This window comes from Mastigoproctus giganteus, chromosome 1 (assembly GCF_048544385.1).
Source record: "Mastigoproctus giganteus isolate SK-2022 chromosome 1, ASM4854438v1, whole genome shotgun sequence".
Classification (NCBI taxonomy): Eukaryota; Metazoa; Arthropoda; class Arachnida; order Uropygi; family Thelyphonidae; genus Mastigoproctus; species Mastigoproctus giganteus.
Window position 1 is genome coordinate 256,891,357 of NC_143575.1, and position 16,953 is coordinate 256,908,309.

Sequence of the window (16,953 nt, forward strand, 5' to 3'; positions counted from 1 at the left end):
ATAACAAACAAACAACAAACCTTTCCCTAATTTGAAACAAAATCTGGTGTAAAATTTAAAATGTGAAAAAATATTCACTAATTCAGCTTGACTGCAGATAAATGGATGGTTCATGTCCTGCTATGTCTAGAGAGTCACCAAACACATTGTGACACGGCATAGCTTGCTACAACAGTGTAATACTGTCACAAGTGAACAATCTTTGAATATTTACTCATCTCTCCAGTTCAAATATAAATAGATGAAATATGATATATTGGTGTTGTTTAGAAATGGATCAGCTTAATTCTTTATTCACGAACCACGAGACCTCATTGCTAATTATCTGTCAGTTGATAATTTTGTTCACTGTAGCATCTGATAACTCAGACTTACCAATTTGCCTTATTTTGAAAACTTACATGTATTGTATGTTACTTTGTTTACTTTTGGGTTCAGGCATGTTTGTTTGTTTGTTATTTGGTTTTTAGGAGCATTAGCAACTAAGGCCATATTGCTCCGGGGATATGTGGTAGTCATTTCCTGACCTTTCCGCATCCTCCGTATTTGGTGGTCACGGGCTCGAACCCCGGTTTAATCAAGAAGTGTGTGCTACGCACTGCTGCTCCTGCCCACCTGGCTACGAAGGCGGTTCAGGCATGATGAGAATTTGACAAGATGAGGGGTTACCGAATGAAAATCCAGTAATTGACTGGAGAGGATGTCGTGCGAGTGCATGTCTTCCATTTAAAAATGAAATCTGTGGAGGGTTAAACGGTGGACTGAGACATTATTATTTGCTGTCTTGTTTGTTCTTTACACTTTAGCTTTGTCAAATCTCCTGTCCCAGTCAGTCCCTTTTAAAGTTTTGTCATTCTGTTCATCAGGACTTACTGTTAACAAATATATGCACCTGTTACAAGCATTTTAAGAGAAGCTAGAGAACAGGTGCAGTGCCGTTAGCAAGAATGGTTGAATAGTAACCTTTTCCAGAAGTGGATCACACACACACTATCAATCATCAGTGCATAGCTTTCATCTGACAATGCCAGTGGCATTCTGTTTGAGTTACTTAAAATTTGATTTCACATGCTCCAACTTACAGAAGCTTTAGAACTTAGAACAATATATTAACACAATATGCAGCACCATCAGGCAATATCATTAACATTAGTAGAGGCATTTGATGCAAGAAAGCAAACTTATGCAGCATCAGCCAAAAATAAATAAATAAATAAATAAAAAAATAACCACTTCCACTTCACCCCTCTGTTCATTCGAAATACCTGTCCAGCTGAGCCTTAAACTTATTTAGGCTATCAACTTCCACGACAAGGGATGGGAGTCTGTTCCACCAACCAACCACCCGCTGGCTAAAGGCAAATTTCCTCACGTCTGTCCTACATCCGTCTTTCCTCAATTTGAATTTATGCCCTCTCAGGTGATTATTCTGAGCAAGAGGAAGAATCCCATTGGCATTGAGCATGCTCAAACCATTCAAGGCTTTATACACCTCTTTCAGATCACCTCGCTGATGCCTAGTCTCCAGACACTGTAATTTGCAAAACTTAAGCCTTTCTTCGTAAGAGCACCCCTTTGTTCCATTCACTAATCTTGTTGCCCTTCTCTGTACTCGTTCCAGCATCTCTACATCCTTATTGAAATGAGGCCTCCAGACCTGTATACAGTACTCTAGGTGTGGCCTGACCATTGCCTTATACAAGGGAATAATCACCTCCTTATCTCTGCTGGAAAAATTCCTGTATATCATTGACAATACTCCATGAGCTATTCTTGCAGCCCGTCTGCACTGCTCCGAGAACTTCATATCTGCCTGTACAACCACCCCCAAGTCCCTTTCATTCTCTACCACTGTCAGTGTAGTACCACAGAGTTGATACGTTGCTCTGGGGTTGCTGTTTCCCATGTGTAGTACTTTACATTTGTCAATGTTAAACTTCATTTGCCACCTCTCAGCCCATCTCAACCTTTCCAGATCCTGTTGCAGCAGCATAGTGTCAGTAGTGTCCTTGACAACCATACCAACCTTTATATCGTCTGCAAACTTGGACATTAAGCTTGATATACCATCATTAATATCATTTATAAATACAGAAAACAATAATGGACCCAACACTGAGCCCTGAGGGACTCCACTAATAACATTAGTCCACGATGAGCAGTGTCCATTGATTACCACTCTCTGTCTTCTCCTCCTCAACCACCCCTTTATCCATAGCAGCAATTTGCCTCCAATGTCACACTGCTCCAATTTGTGTAGCAGTCTTCCATGTGCAACAGTATCAAAAGCCTTTCTAAGATCTGAGTATATAATATCAAAGCTATTCCCTGCATCCAGTTCTTTTGTGACTGCATCATAGTATCCAATCAAATTGGTCAGGCAAGACTTCCCCTTAACAAAACCATGCTGCGTCCGAGCTATAACTGAAGTCTTGTCTAAATGATCCTGCAGTGCTTCTTTAACCAGTGCCTCCATTAATTTTCCTGGAACAGAAGTTAAGCTCACAGGTCTATAATTACTTGTGTCAGCCTTTGATCCTCCTTTGTGAATTGGGGTCACATTTGCACATCTCCATTCTGTGGGTACCTCCCCTGAGTCCAAGGAAGCTCTCATAATTATGGCTAAGGGTTTGCTTACTTCCTTTGCTGCCTCCTTTAATATAACTGGATAGATCCCATCCATTCCGGGTGTCTTTCTTGTGTTTATCTTCAACAGTTTCTCCTCCACTTTACTCCCAGTTATTTCAAGATTCTGTAGCTTACTGCTAGAGTTGAATACACCTCTGGCATTCCCCTCGCTGAATAACTCCTCATGTGTGAATGTCGATGCAAAATATTCATTTAGTTTGTTAGCTACCTGAGAAGGATCATCAACAGTTGACCCATCAATATCAAGTGGACCAATCTGATTCATCCCCTTCCTTCTAGAGTTTACATAAGTAAAGAACTCTTTGCTGTTTTTCTTTGCATCCCTTGCCAAGGATTTCTCGTAATCTGCCTTTGCCTGCCTAACCTCCTTTGTAACTTGGTTACATATCAACTTGTATCTATCATAGGCTTCTGTGTCATGTGTTAATTTGTAAGTATCCCATGCATTTTTCTTCTCTGCCATATGCCTCATTAGTTCATCTGACATCCTTTTTGGCCTAAACCTTCAACAATATTTCTTAGTTGGTATGTAAAGCCTAGTAGCTTCCAAGATAAGTTCTTTGAATGCTTCCCATTTTGAATTTGCTGTTGGTAACATCATCAGTCGGTCCCACTGTATGGAATTTAAATACTGTCTCAGTCCATCGTAGTCGCCTTTACGGAAGCAATAACCCTTCCCTTTACCCCTAATGGTAGTTACCTCTTTGAGTAAATCCCACTTCAGCACACTGTGATCACTGCCGCCTAGTGGTTCATTTATCTGCAGATTCTTAATGCATGAAGAATCACTACTGATAATCAAATCAAGAGTATTACTCCCTCTAGTTGCCTCCCGAACATGCTGATGTAGAAAACAATCATCCAATAAATCCACAAAAGCCCTGCTAGTGTGTGAGTGATCAGCCCCCAAATTACAGTCAATATCTGGGAAATTAAAATCTCCCATTATAAGACTCTCTGATTTACTGGCCCACTCTATTTCCCTGTACGGTTTCTTATTATACTCATCAGAGTCATTAGGCCTATAGCCCACTCCTACTCTCAATTTTGATCTCCCAATGCTTATGTCATACCAAACTGACTCGACACTGCCCTGTCCATCGATGTCGACTGGCTTCACTTCCTTGGACTTTATGTGTTTCTTAACTAATAGCATAACCCCTCCTCCCCTCCTGTCCTGTCTATCCTTTCTATACACATTGTATTCCCCAAATTCCAGTTCCGCATTCCTTATATCTGTGTGACACCACGTCTCTGATATCCCAACAATATCTGCCTTTGATGTTTTGAGCAATACCTCAAATTCATAAAATTTATTTACTAAACTCTTAGCATTGGTGTACACGCAAGTATACCTGCACCTGTTTCTATTCTTAGCTACCCTAACACAACCCATGTGTTTACTTGTACCGCAATGGCTCCCAGCAGTCTCTGAAATATCATGTATCTTGTTTTTCAGGCTTCTGCTCATTCTAATAGAAGCAGTGCAAGAATATCTTTCACCTCTGCCAGTGGCTGCTGTCAATCTATTGGTCTTTGTCTCCCCCCAAGCTAGCAGTTTTCCGACCCACCTAACACTGCCTCGATAGCATCAGCAAATATTCTTGCACCCTTTCTATTTAAGTGTATCCCATCCCTGTAGAAGCAATCTCTCCTGTTAACAAGTACAGTCCAGGCTGAAAAAAATTCTGCCCCTTGAGCCTTGCACAATCTTTCCAGGGCCGAATTGATCGACAAGGCTCTCATCATATACTCCCTCCTATCGTGTCTGGGCAGAATTGCAGACACTTTCAATTTCAACCCTAATTCTCGGCTTTTGTTCAACAGTGACCTGTACTTGTTAAGTAATTCTGCCGGTCTCCTATTCTTAATATCATTAGTGCCAACGTGTACAACTATATCACCTTTTGTGCCCTTAAAAGATGATATTCGCTCTACAACGTCATCAACCTTTGCCCCTGGCAGACATACCCTGGTCCTGTTCCACCTATCCTTTTTACAAAGCATGTTCCCCGTTTCCCTGACAATAGAGTCACCCATAATTAATTTCCTGTTCTTATTACTTAATGCTTATAGTCCTCTGATTGGCCAACCAAACACTTTCTTAATACAGTAGAATGTCGGTTATCCGGAATAATTGATGTCAGACCTCTTCCAGATAGACAAATTTTCCCAATAATCGAACCAGAAAATTTTCCGGATAATTTTTCTGGTAACATTAAATAAATTTAATCTTGCGTTACGATTAAATAATTAAGATTAATTAAATAAAAAAAAATTATAAACAAATCTCGGGAAAACAGAAACATCCATCCAGGCATTTTTATGATATTTATACAAAACAGGAAAATTAATTTTCAACTGCTCTTGGTGTTTTCGACTTGACGATAACGAACACGGACAATCTGGGCATCCCAGTGACATTTGCAAACAGCAACTGTAACTTGTTATTTTCTCATCTTAAAACTTGGTGCAGGCATTTTTCTTTTAGTGGCTAGGGTTTTTCTCGGCAATGCTTTCCATAATAAACCCATCTCATCAACATTATAAACGTTTTCTTTCTCGTAATTTGCTTAACTGACGCAAACTTACTTTTAAAGGACACCGCTGCCGATTCGTCTGCATAGTGTTTCCGCCTTGAATGTCTAGTTTGTGTATACCATGTCTCAGTTTAAAATTTTCTGCCAATCTATGCTTGCCTTAAAATCCAATGCTTTTTCACACAACATTGGTCCACACACTGGTTCACCTAAACTTTGCTTCTGAAGAAAATAAAAAAAGTTTTAAGATGAAAAATTAGTGAGTTACAGTTGCTGTGTGTGTGTGTGCAAATGTTACTGGGATGCACAGATTGTCCGTGCTCGTTATCGGTAAGTCGAAAAACCGAGAGCATTTAAAAATCTTTCTAATTTTCCTGTTTTGTGTAAAAATCATAAAAATTCCTGGATGGATGTTTCTCTTTTCCGAGATTAGTTTATAATTTTTTTTATTTAATTAAAGTGCACTCTGTAAAGTGGCATTTTCAGGTTTTGACATTGTCTTTTTCTTGCTAGATCGTTTTTCACTATCCATAATCAACACAAATTCTTTTATAGCATTGGAATTTTTCTTAATGTTGTAAATTGTTGAAGTTCCCACGTTAAACTCTGGAGAGATTTCCTAAATTTTCACCTTTTCTAATTCTATTAATAATTTCCATCTTGTGTTCAATGTTAAAACTGTGCATTTTCTTTTCGTTCACATTTTACCGTAAAAAAATTGAGAAAAATAATAAATCGCACAGTTTCGAGCCGATATTATTCTTACCGAATCTGGAGCTAAACTAATCTGAAATTCACTTATGGTTTCCGAGAAAACCCAGTAGTCTCTGATATTTTTATAAAGCACATTTCTGAAGCATATAGAATTCCAGAGGTCACAACCATAAAACAATAAAAACAATTTGCAGTTTTCGGTTTATTGGGCTTTTTGTTAGTACAATCTGGTATAAACGTGTAGTAAACTCAATCTTTTGCTTATTATAATAAAAAAATTCAATTTGCAAACGTGATCCGGCACTTACTGTACTACTGTTAATAAAAAAAAGAAGAAACATCAGCCTTTCAAATTATTCCGGATAACTGACATCCTACTGTAAATCTGTAATGCTTTATTGCATTGCAGTTGACTTTTGTTCATTATTTTTTCATGGTTAGAAATAGTCCCACTACTCTTTGCAGGCATGATATCCAAACTTATTTACTATAAGTTTACTATGATGTACCATAACTACAGTGACTTACTGTCTAACATAATATCAAGTATCCATAAATTAGGTAGCACAATATACAGACCACAAACAAACAAACTGTGGTAATCAATGGACACTGCTCATCGTGGACTGATGTTATTAGTGGAGTCCCTCAGGGCTCAGTGTTGGGTCCATTATTGTTTTCTGTATTTATAAATGATATTGATGATGGTATATCGGGATTAATGTCCATGTTTGCAGACGATACAAAGGTTGGCAGGGTTGTCAAGGACACTACTGACACTATGCTGCTGCAACAGGATCTGGAAAGGTTGAGCAGATGGGCTGAGAGGTGGCAAATGAAGTTTAACATTGACAAATGTAAAGTACTACACATGGGAAACAGCAACCCCAGAGCAACGTATCAACTCTGTGGTACAACACTGACAGTGGTAGAGAATGAAAGGGACTTGGGGGTGGTTGTGCAGGCAGATATGAAGTTCTCTGAGCAGTGCAGACGGGCTGCAAGAGTAGCTCATGGAGTATTGTCAATGATATACAGGAATTTTTCCAGCAGGGATAAGGAGGTGATTATTCCCTTGTATAAGGCGATGGTCAGCCCACACCTAGAGTACTGTATACAGGTCTGGAGGCCTCATTTCAAGAAGGATGTAGAGCTGCTGGAACGAGTACAGAGAAGGGCAACAAGATTAGTGAATGGAACAAAGGGGTGCTCTTACGAAGAACGGCTTAAGTTTTGCAAATTACAGTGTCTGGAGACTAGGCACCAGCGAGGTGATCTGATAGAGGTGTATAAAGCCTTGAATGGTTTAAGCATGCTCAATGCTGATGGGATTCTTCCTCTAGCTCAGAATAATCACCTGAGAGGGCATAAATTCAAATTGAGGAAAGACAGATGTAGGATAGACGTGCGGAAATTTTCCTTTAGCCAGCGGGTGGTTGGTTGGTGGAACAGACTTCCATCCCTTGTGGTGGAGGTTGATAGCCTAAATAAGTTTAAGGCTCAGCTGGACAGGTATTTTGAACGAACGGAGGGGTGAAGTGGAAGTGGTTTTTTTTTTTTTTGGCTGATGCTGCATAAGCTTGCTTTCTTGCATCAAATGCCTCTACTAATGCTAATGCTAATGCTAAACTGACAGCACAGGAGGATGCTCTATGTTAGTATAGTAATTTGTAAGAAATAGTTCCATTCTGGAATATTTCCTTCGTCTTTAGTATCCACTCGAACCTTTCCTGCTATGATATGACTTATAAATGATCTATTTATAATTTCCATTTATCTTCAAGCAGATCAATTTAAAGTAATTTTTTTAATCAAGTTATCTGTGTTTGTTATGAAATACGTAAGTATTTCAAATTACTTAACTAAGGTTTGAGTAAAAACAGATACTTATTTCTTCTATCCTTTCTGTTTTAAGAATTAAAATCATTGAAACTTTATTTGAATAGCGAGAGAAACAAAGACGAATTGAAAGGATCCGTCTCAAAACTCAGCAGTTGCAGGACCTCATTTTACAAGTATGTTCATTGTTTTAGTGTTTTTAAAACAGTTATTTTTAAATTACAGTCTTTTTAACCAAAAAGCACTAAGGGATACTCTAGAAAATATTGTATTTGCTTTTTTGCTGTAGCTGTTTTTAATGTAAAAGACAGGTTAAATTTAATTGAATATTTAGAATGTCATATGACTGTTTTTGCTTTACATTCTGTATTCATTGTATGACTAATTTATTCACTTTACAGGGTTATTACAAAGCAGCTTAACAGTTTTAAGCATTTGTCAGCACCATAATTTTAGAAACTGATGGAAGAAAAATACAGGTATCCCTCGTATAACATGGTTATTAGGTTTCTGTAAAATGTCGTGTTGTACGGGACTAAGAAAAAGTACAAAAAAGGGGGGGGGGGGGTTACGTTCCAAAAGCTAACAAAACTACACTATTTCATTAACAAAACTAACAAAAATACACCATTCTAGATTTCGTGTACCTTCTGCTCTCTTTAAAAAAAAATCAGTAATCTGGGTTTGTTTGCTTTTGCTTGATAAATCTTTGTGAATTTCATCGTATGGAACTAAGCATTTTTGAAGCTCCCTTTTGAACTCTGGACTCCTTTCATTCAAGAATCCATTCAAAAAATAACATTCTAATTGCTCGGCTAACTTCATGCCGTCCCCTATGCTTTTTTTAGTGTAAAATTTGGAAGTTTAAAATTTTCATCTGCGATATCATCATCTGAATTGATTTCATTTTACCTCCAATGCCAGTTGCACCAAATCCGCTACGCCGGCTTCTTTTTCTACCAGTAATTCTTGAACATCTTCAGTAATCATATCTTTTTTTTTTATATTTTTAGGAGCATCAGCGACCAAGTCCATATTACTCTGTGTATATTGTCTATAAATTGCGTGTCCTGAAGTTGATTTTCTGTTTTGCTGGACGAAAAACCAGAGTTTCTGGGAGAAAAAACCATGCTACATTTGCCCGACTAACTCAGCCACATTGTGAAAAAGACCCATAAAAATTCCTCCCTTCATCGACAGGATTCAAACTCTGGTCTTTTCCAGCCGGTGTGAGGAGGAGGAGGAGGGCAAGTCTATGAACTGTGCTTACCCATGAGGCCTTCAGTAATATCATCAAAACCTTCCCCTCGTACTGATGTAGCAAGTTCTACTATCGCACCGATTCTATTTTCCGTCAGTTTGAACCATATTTCTTGAATGAACTGACTCTGGCCATACAATTTTCCCCATGCATTTAACGTTGACGGTTTTGCTTCTTTTTAGGAATAAAGCTATGATTCCGATACAGCTCACAATTGAGAAATGTTTTCATGCCTCCATTACTTCAATAGATTCGGAATCAATTTTTTCCAAAATCCATTGTAACGATTTTCTGATGGAATGAGTTTTAAAGATGGATGTAAAGCCTTGATCTAACTGCTGAATGAAAGAAGTTGTAGTAACCCAGTACAACTGTTGTGGTAGGAAAATAACTTTTGGATGACTTAAATCTTTTGGATGGCCTGGTATGCTATCCGATAATAATAAAACTTTGAAATCTAGATTTTTCCACAAGTTCAATAGCACAGAACATAACACAGGAATTTCCTAACAAAAAATACACGGATTTCTCTTCCTATTGTCTTACCAAGTGTACAAGTTATTTTGAAATTATTATTCTACAAGTGTATAAAACCTTGCATTAAAACTGCTAATTTTATGATTATCTTTGAAGCCTTTCCAGGTAATCCTGGAGTGATGCTTGATCATTAACCACTCTCCTTGCTGACCGGGCTAGCCGGGTGGGTAAAGTGCCTGCCTGGTAACCCAAAGGTCGTGGGTTCGAATCCTGCCTCGAGCTTGGATCAGAGCAAAAAACCTTGGGAGGTACATTATGGCCACAGAAGCCGATGCGCCAACAACTAACAAAAAAAAAATTAACCACTCTCCCAATCTTCATATTTTGACATTATGCTCTCAATTCCTTTGTCAGTTTCATTTATGAAAATGAGATGTAAAGTAACAATAGATGCAGAAACAATCCACAGGGAACTTACTTCTAATGTGAGAGTATGGAAATCACTGATCTAAATAATTGGCCAATTGGAGCAGTTATTGTTCCACTGATAAAATTCGGTAGGAATTTTGTTGAAGTTGCTTTTTGTGGGAAAATATGTAATATATATTATAAAAAAAATGTTTTGAGTTAAAGAAAGATGCAATCATCTTGTAATGTCTGTGTGTAAGATAATGCATGAACTTATTTTGTAAACCAGTTATTTTAGGAACCCTGTTATTTTATAGCAACAGGGTTTTTCTCAGTTTTTTTTCCCACTTCAGGATTTATGCAATTTTTAAACTGAATTTACCCATCTAGTGGCAAATGATACAAGTTAAAAAAAAAAAACAAAAAAAAAAAAAAAACACACCACCTCATCTGTCCATCCACTCTAATAATTTCTCTAATGCTTCTGTAAAGTTATTCTAACTATCCACTTCACAACACCTGGTTGAAGTTTGTTCCAACAGTCAGTTATTCTCTCACTGAAAGCAAATTTTTGCAGCCATCCTTTTCAGTTCATATCCCTTTGTGTATATTGTCTGGGAAAGAGTAAGGATGCCATCAGTTAGTTTACTCAATCCATTTAAAGCCTTAAATATTTCAATGAGGTTTCCTTGCAGGTGCCTAGTTTCCACACTGCAATTTACGAAACTGAGTTTTATGGTGCGAATATCTTTTTTTGCGTCCTTGACTAATCTTGTTGCTCTTTTCTGCACCTATTCCAGAAAATCGTATCCTTTTTAAAATGAGGCTTCCAGACCTGTATGCATTACTCAAGCATTAGTAGAGGAGTAGGACGCAAGAAAGCAAGCTTATACAGCATCAGCCAAAAAAAAAAAAAAAATAAAAATAAATAAATAAATAAACCTTCCATTTCACTGATCCATTCATTCCAAATGTTTGTCTAGTTCTGCCTTGAATTTATTTAAGCTATCAACTTCTACAACAGATGGAAGTTTGTTCCAACAATCAACTGTCCACTGGCTAGAGGCAAACCTCCACACATTTATTCTAAAACTGTCTTTCCTCAGTTTGAATCTATGTCCCCTCAGGTTTGTAATCTGAGGAAGAATCCCATCAGCATTGAAGCTGCAGTTTGCAGAACTTAAGCCTTTCTTCATAAGAGCACCCCTTTGTTCCCTTCACCAATCTTGTTGCCCTTCTCTGTACTCGTTCTAGCAACCCTACATCCTTCCTAAAATGAGGCTTACAGACCTGTACGCAGTACTCAAGGTGTGGCCTGATCATTGCCTTATACAAGGTGATAATCACCTCCTTATCCCTGCTCGCAAAATTCCTGTATATCATTGACAAGACCCCATGACCTACTCTGGCAGCCTGTCTGCACTGCTCAGAAACTTCATATCTGACTGCACAATGAAAGAGACCCCCAGGTCTCTTTTATTCTCTGCTACCCTGAGTGTTACACCACATAGTTGGTACATTTCTATGGGGTTACTGCTACCCATATGCAGTACTTTGCATTTGGCGATGTTAAACTTCAGTTGCCACTTCTCAGCCCATCTGCCCAACTTTTCCAGATCCTATTGCAGCAGCATACTGTCATTACTGTTATTAACAACCCTGCCAACCTTTGTATCTGCAAACTTTGACATTAAGCCTGATATACCTTCATCTGATTTATCATTGATAAATACACAAAAGAACAATGGACCCAGCACTGAAACCTGGGGGATTCCACTAATAACATTAGTCCACGTAGTGCAGTGTCCATTTATTACCACGCTCTTCCATCTCCCACTCAACCATCTCTTTATCCATTGCAGCAACTTGCCCTTAAAGCCATATTGCTCCAATTTGTTCAGCAGGAACTCACAAAAAAGTTATTGAAAATTTTTTGGGAAATTTCAAGGCATTTCCATCAAACAATTTCCACAATGGAAAAGAGTTACCAGGGCAAGTGGAGCCTAAGCATACTGGCTGATTACTGTTTGTTCAAGAGGGATATTCCACATGCAAAATACAATAGGAAATCATCAGCATTTACATTTTAGTTCAGTTAAAGATACGAGTAAGTTAATCTTTTAAAAAATATATTCCAGGGTCACCTATTTTAATGTTTGTAGAAAACTGAAATCACATAAAACTGTGGGTGATGGCAAAAACTGATTTAATAATTGAAATCAGCACAAAAACTACTTTCAAATTCATTTACTTTGATATGTGTGACAGAAAAAAAGTATTCCTTTTGTTTATCAGTGTTATTTATTGTGACTTGCAAAAAAATTATTTGTACTCCTACTTATCTGTTTTTATTCATTTAAAAATGTCTTGTATTTTAGTATTTCATATAGATTTTTAATTTTAATGCAGTTGTGGTTTCCTCTATATTCAAGTAAAACTGATTTTTAACATTATGGGTTCCCTTGCAAACATGCCTTAGTGATGGACAGAAATTTATTATAAATATGCTATGACTTCTTAAGAAAAAGTGACTAAATACCCATCAGTGATAATAATTTGCCAATTATAAAACAGAGGTAGTTAACGTCAGTTGATTTTGTTATTAATAAAAAAAAAAAAAAATATACAAAGTATGATGGCCTGATTTGTTTTTACTTAAGGAGGGAGTGTGCGTATATTTGCCATGAAACTTGTGCTGCTTCAAAATTCAAATTCAAAATGTTTGACTGAAAATGGATTTCAGCCATTTCATTGGTTTGACATACAGGTGACCCCCGCTTGATAAGATAATTTGTTCTGGAAAAACAGAGCGCTAAGAGAGCACTCTATACCACCACGACTCTTTAAAACTTACTTTAAGGCTTACTTTAAAATCCCCCAGAGCATTACCACTCAACAATAAAGTCAACCAATCCTTCACCGCTTTGAAGCCTGGCATGTTTTTTTCTTTTGTTTTGCAATATGACGCAACAATGAATCACAGGAAGCTGCTTGTTGCTGCATGTTGAGACATGTTCATACATGCATAGTAGCCACCGCGGCAAGTCGATGGGCTCAGTTATTCATTAGTAGTGAGAGTGTAAAGTGCTTGCGATGGCATCGTGGTCACGAAATGAGATAAGGACAGTTTTGCGGTATAATTTTGTGCGTGGTTTAACCATAGACCAGTGCTTAGAAGAAATGACTCTTGCACTAGATGATGATTGTCCACATCGTACAACGATATTTAGGTGGTATAGAGAATTCCAAAGGGGAAATTTCACTCTGGAGGATTCTGAGAGGCCGGGAAGGCCACGAACGTCAGTTATGGAGGAAAACGTTACTGCTGTGAGGAAAATGCTCGACGAAAACAGGCGAGTGACCTACCAACAGATAGAGGATACTTTGGGCCTAAATGCACCAGCAATTCGTTCGATTCTGCAAGATCATTTGCACGTGAAGAAACTTTGTTCTCTCTGGGTGCCGCATCAACTAACTGAAGAGCAGATGACACGACGTGTGACTTGGTGCTGGGAGATGTTAAAAAAGTTTGATAAGGGACAATCTCGGTATGTGAACAACATCGTGACAGGTGACGAGACTTGGCTGTACTATTACGATCTGCCGACCAAGGCTCAGAACAAAGTTTGGGTCTTTGATGATGACGACACACCCGTAATTGTCAGAAAATCCCGATCTGTAAAGAAGAAAATGATAGCTGTATTTTTCAAATCGAGTGGAATTGTGGAACGTGTTGTTTATGACACGCAGAAGATAGTCACAGCTAAGTGGTATACTGAACAATGCCTGCCTAAAGTCATTGGATCTATGAAGAACCTGCGGCCAAAGTCAAGAATGGACACCTGGTACCTCCATGACGATAATGCTGCAGCTCACCGCGCCAAAGCCTGCACCAAATATTTGATCACGACAGGACTGAAACTTCTCGAGCACCCTCCCTACAGTCCAGACCTTGCTCCCTGCGACTTTGCACTGTTCCCACATGTGAAAATGAAGCTAAAAGGGAGGCGGTTTTCCAGTGATGAGGACCTTCTACGGGCTTGGGACAACGAGTGTGCTTTACCCCCTAGTGAAACTTGGCAGAACTGGTTTAAAGATTGGTTTCGGAGGATGGAGAAGTGTATTGAATGTAGAGGAAATTACTTTGAAGAAATTAAATAAACAAAGCTATATTGCAAAACTTTCCTAGTACCCTTTGTATGAAACTTCTTTTAGGCATTTGTTTCCAGAAAAGTCCTGTTTCATCTATGTTAAAAACTTAAGAAGTATAACATATCTCTTCAATAATTTTAAGAAGTTATTTTTTGAAAGTTTTAGCTCCTTCTTGATCTGCACTTACGCCTTCTCCCTGAATTTTAAATCTATCGAACCAGCCCTTACTAACTTTAAATGGTTTCACTTTTTTTTATTATTTTTTTTTCCAGATCATCATATAGCCTAATCGCTTTTTATTTAATAATATTTAACTTAATGGAATTGTGCATTGGATATTATGTTCAATAAAATTATTTAGAAGTCTCTCCATTTCAGGTGGTAGATGACTTTCATCAACCGGTGAAATATCACCACTTTGCTTATTGGAGGCTCGAAGTGGTGAAACCCATGTTTAGTCTTTAGAGCAAAGTTTCCGGCATCCCCCCCCCCATACTTCTCCTTCAACCCATGCACGGTACTAAGTACTATACTGTACTACAACGAGTCTCTATTCCAAAACAGGACCACATTTTGAAGCGCTTATGCCTTAAAAACCGTAAAGCTTCTTTGTCCGAGCTGAAAAGAGAATGGGAAGGACATACAGGAGTGGTAGCAAGTGCAGTAACAGTCAGAAGATGCCTCTTCAAAAATGGACTTGTAGCCCGTTGTCCTAAGAAGAAGCCCCTCCTCGCACAAAAAAATGAAAAAGGCCTGATTAATTTGGTGTAAGGAGCATGTCAAATGAATCTCTGAGCAGTGGAAGTCGGTTATCTTCTCGGATGAGAAGAAATTCAACCTGCATGGCTCTAATGGGAGACAAACAGTTTGCTGTAGATGTGGTGAAGAAAACCATATTTGTATGGTGTCTACAGTGAAATTCCCTACCAGCCAAATAATATGGGGGTTTTATAACAGGTTCCGTAAATGCTCATGGATACTTGGCTATATTGGAAGGCAAATTGCTGCCAACCATTAGATACCATTTCAAGATGCCAAGTAACTGCATCTTTCTGGATGACTCTACTCCTTGTCATTGGGCAAAAAGCATAAGCAGGTACTTCTATAGTTACTTTAGCTTAATTTCTGCATTAGAGGTTCAACAGTAATGTGTTTACATTTGTTACAGGTGAAAAAAATGGTTGGAAGAACAGTCCAATACAACTCTTAGCTTGCCAGGAAACAGCCTGGACCTGAATCCTATAGAGAACTTTTGGCATCACATGGAATCTGCAGTTGTAGAAAGAAACCAAAGACCCTTCGTTGAACTTCAGGAAGCCATAATTCGTGTTTGGAACCACGAACTATCAGTTGATTATCTTCAGAAATTGATCTTGTCAATGTCTCGACGGTGTGCTGCTATCATCAGGGCCAGAGGCAGTTCAACTAAATATTAGTTTGCACCTGGTGAACTTTACATTTTGTTTTCCATTTAAAACGATAAACTGAAGTAAATTGAGGGCTTCTGATAACATTTCGGCCATACTTGTCGTGTTTATCAAAACTGTTGTATAAAGGTTGCAAATGCTCACTTTGGTGGAATATTTTGAGAGCACCTATCAAATATTACTTAACTTTGCCTTAACTATTAATAAATATCTTTTGTTTATATTTCTATTTGTGATGCTAGTCATTGATGTTACATACCATCACGAAAAAAGGTTAGAAATGTGGAATTCCTAGGTGATGCACTTTCTTTGAACACCTGTGTGTGTGTGTGTGTGTGTGTGTGTGTGTGTGTGTGTGTGTGTGTGTGTGTGTGTGTGTGTACACACCGATGAGCCAAAACATTATGACCACCTACCTAATATGATGTTGGTCCTCCACATACAGCCAAAACAGCTCGTACCCGGCAAGGTATGGACACTACAAGATTTCTAAATGTGTCTTGTGGTGTCTGGTACCAACATGTAACCAGCAGATCCTTTAACTCCTGTAAGGTCCATGGTTAAGACACTGCAGATCGGAGTTGCTGTTCCAACACAAACTACAGATGCTCGATGGGATTGATGTCTGGGAAATTTGGAGGCCAGGGCAATACCTGGAAGTCTTCCTCATGTTCCGCGAACCAGTCTTGAACAATCCGGACAGTGTGACATGGTGCATTATCCTGCTGAAAGACTGCACAGCCAGAGGGGAAGACCATTGCCATGAAAGGGTATGCCTGGTCAGCAATGATGTTTAGGTAGTGGTAGATGTCAGAGTGCCTGGCATATGGATGACTGGACCCAGGGTATCCCAGAAGAACATCGCCCAAAGCACGACACTGCTGCTACCAGCTTGTTTTCGTCCCATGGTACATCCTAGTGCGTCACTTCCCCAGGTAAACAACACATGCCTACCCGGCTGCCCACATGGTATAACAGGAAACATGATTCATCAGACCAGATGCAGTCTTTCAATCACTCAAGGTCCAGTTTTGATGCTCATGGGGCCCATTGTAGGTGCTGTCGCCAGTGAACTGTGGTTAGCATGGGTACTCAGAGTTACGCAGCCCTAATTTCAGCAGGGTTTGATGTACTGTGTGTTGTGACACACTACTCCCGTCACCAGCATTCCAATTACCGCCGAGTTGTGCCACAGTTGCCCTTCTGTTGCACAACTCGCCGGTAATTGGAATGCTGGCAACGGACTTAAGCAAGTTTGACAAAGGACAAATTGTAATGGCCAGAAGACTGGGTCAGAGCATATCCGAAACGGCACGATTGGTGGAATGCTCAAGGTCAGTCATGGTTAGTACCTACTGAAAGTGATCAAGGAGGGGGGGACCCATGAACCGCTGGCCAGGTGTTGGATGACCACAGCTCATCGATGCTCGAGGTGAGTGAGGGGCATCCAACACCTGGCCAGCGGTTCATGGCCCCCCCCCCCCCC

General features: G+C 39.0%; 1 protein-coding gene across 3 annotated transcripts in view; it reads left to right on the forward strand.

The window, feature by feature from the left end:
• Dp (transcription factor Dp) overlaps window positions 1-16,953 on the forward strand; it is a 185,624-nt gene that overhangs the window by 137,337 nt on the left and 31,334 nt on the right. For all 3 annotated transcript variants that reach the window (XR_016547671.1, XM_090385809.1, XM_090385814.1), the window contains one exon: window positions 7,850-7,918. Coding sequence is in view for 2 of the 3 variants with exons in the window: in XM_090385809.1 (XP_090241935.1) it covers window positions 7,850-7,918 (69 nt within the window). In the remaining variant the exon portion in view is untranslated. The remainder of the gene's footprint in view (window positions 1-7,849; window positions 7,919-16,953) is intronic.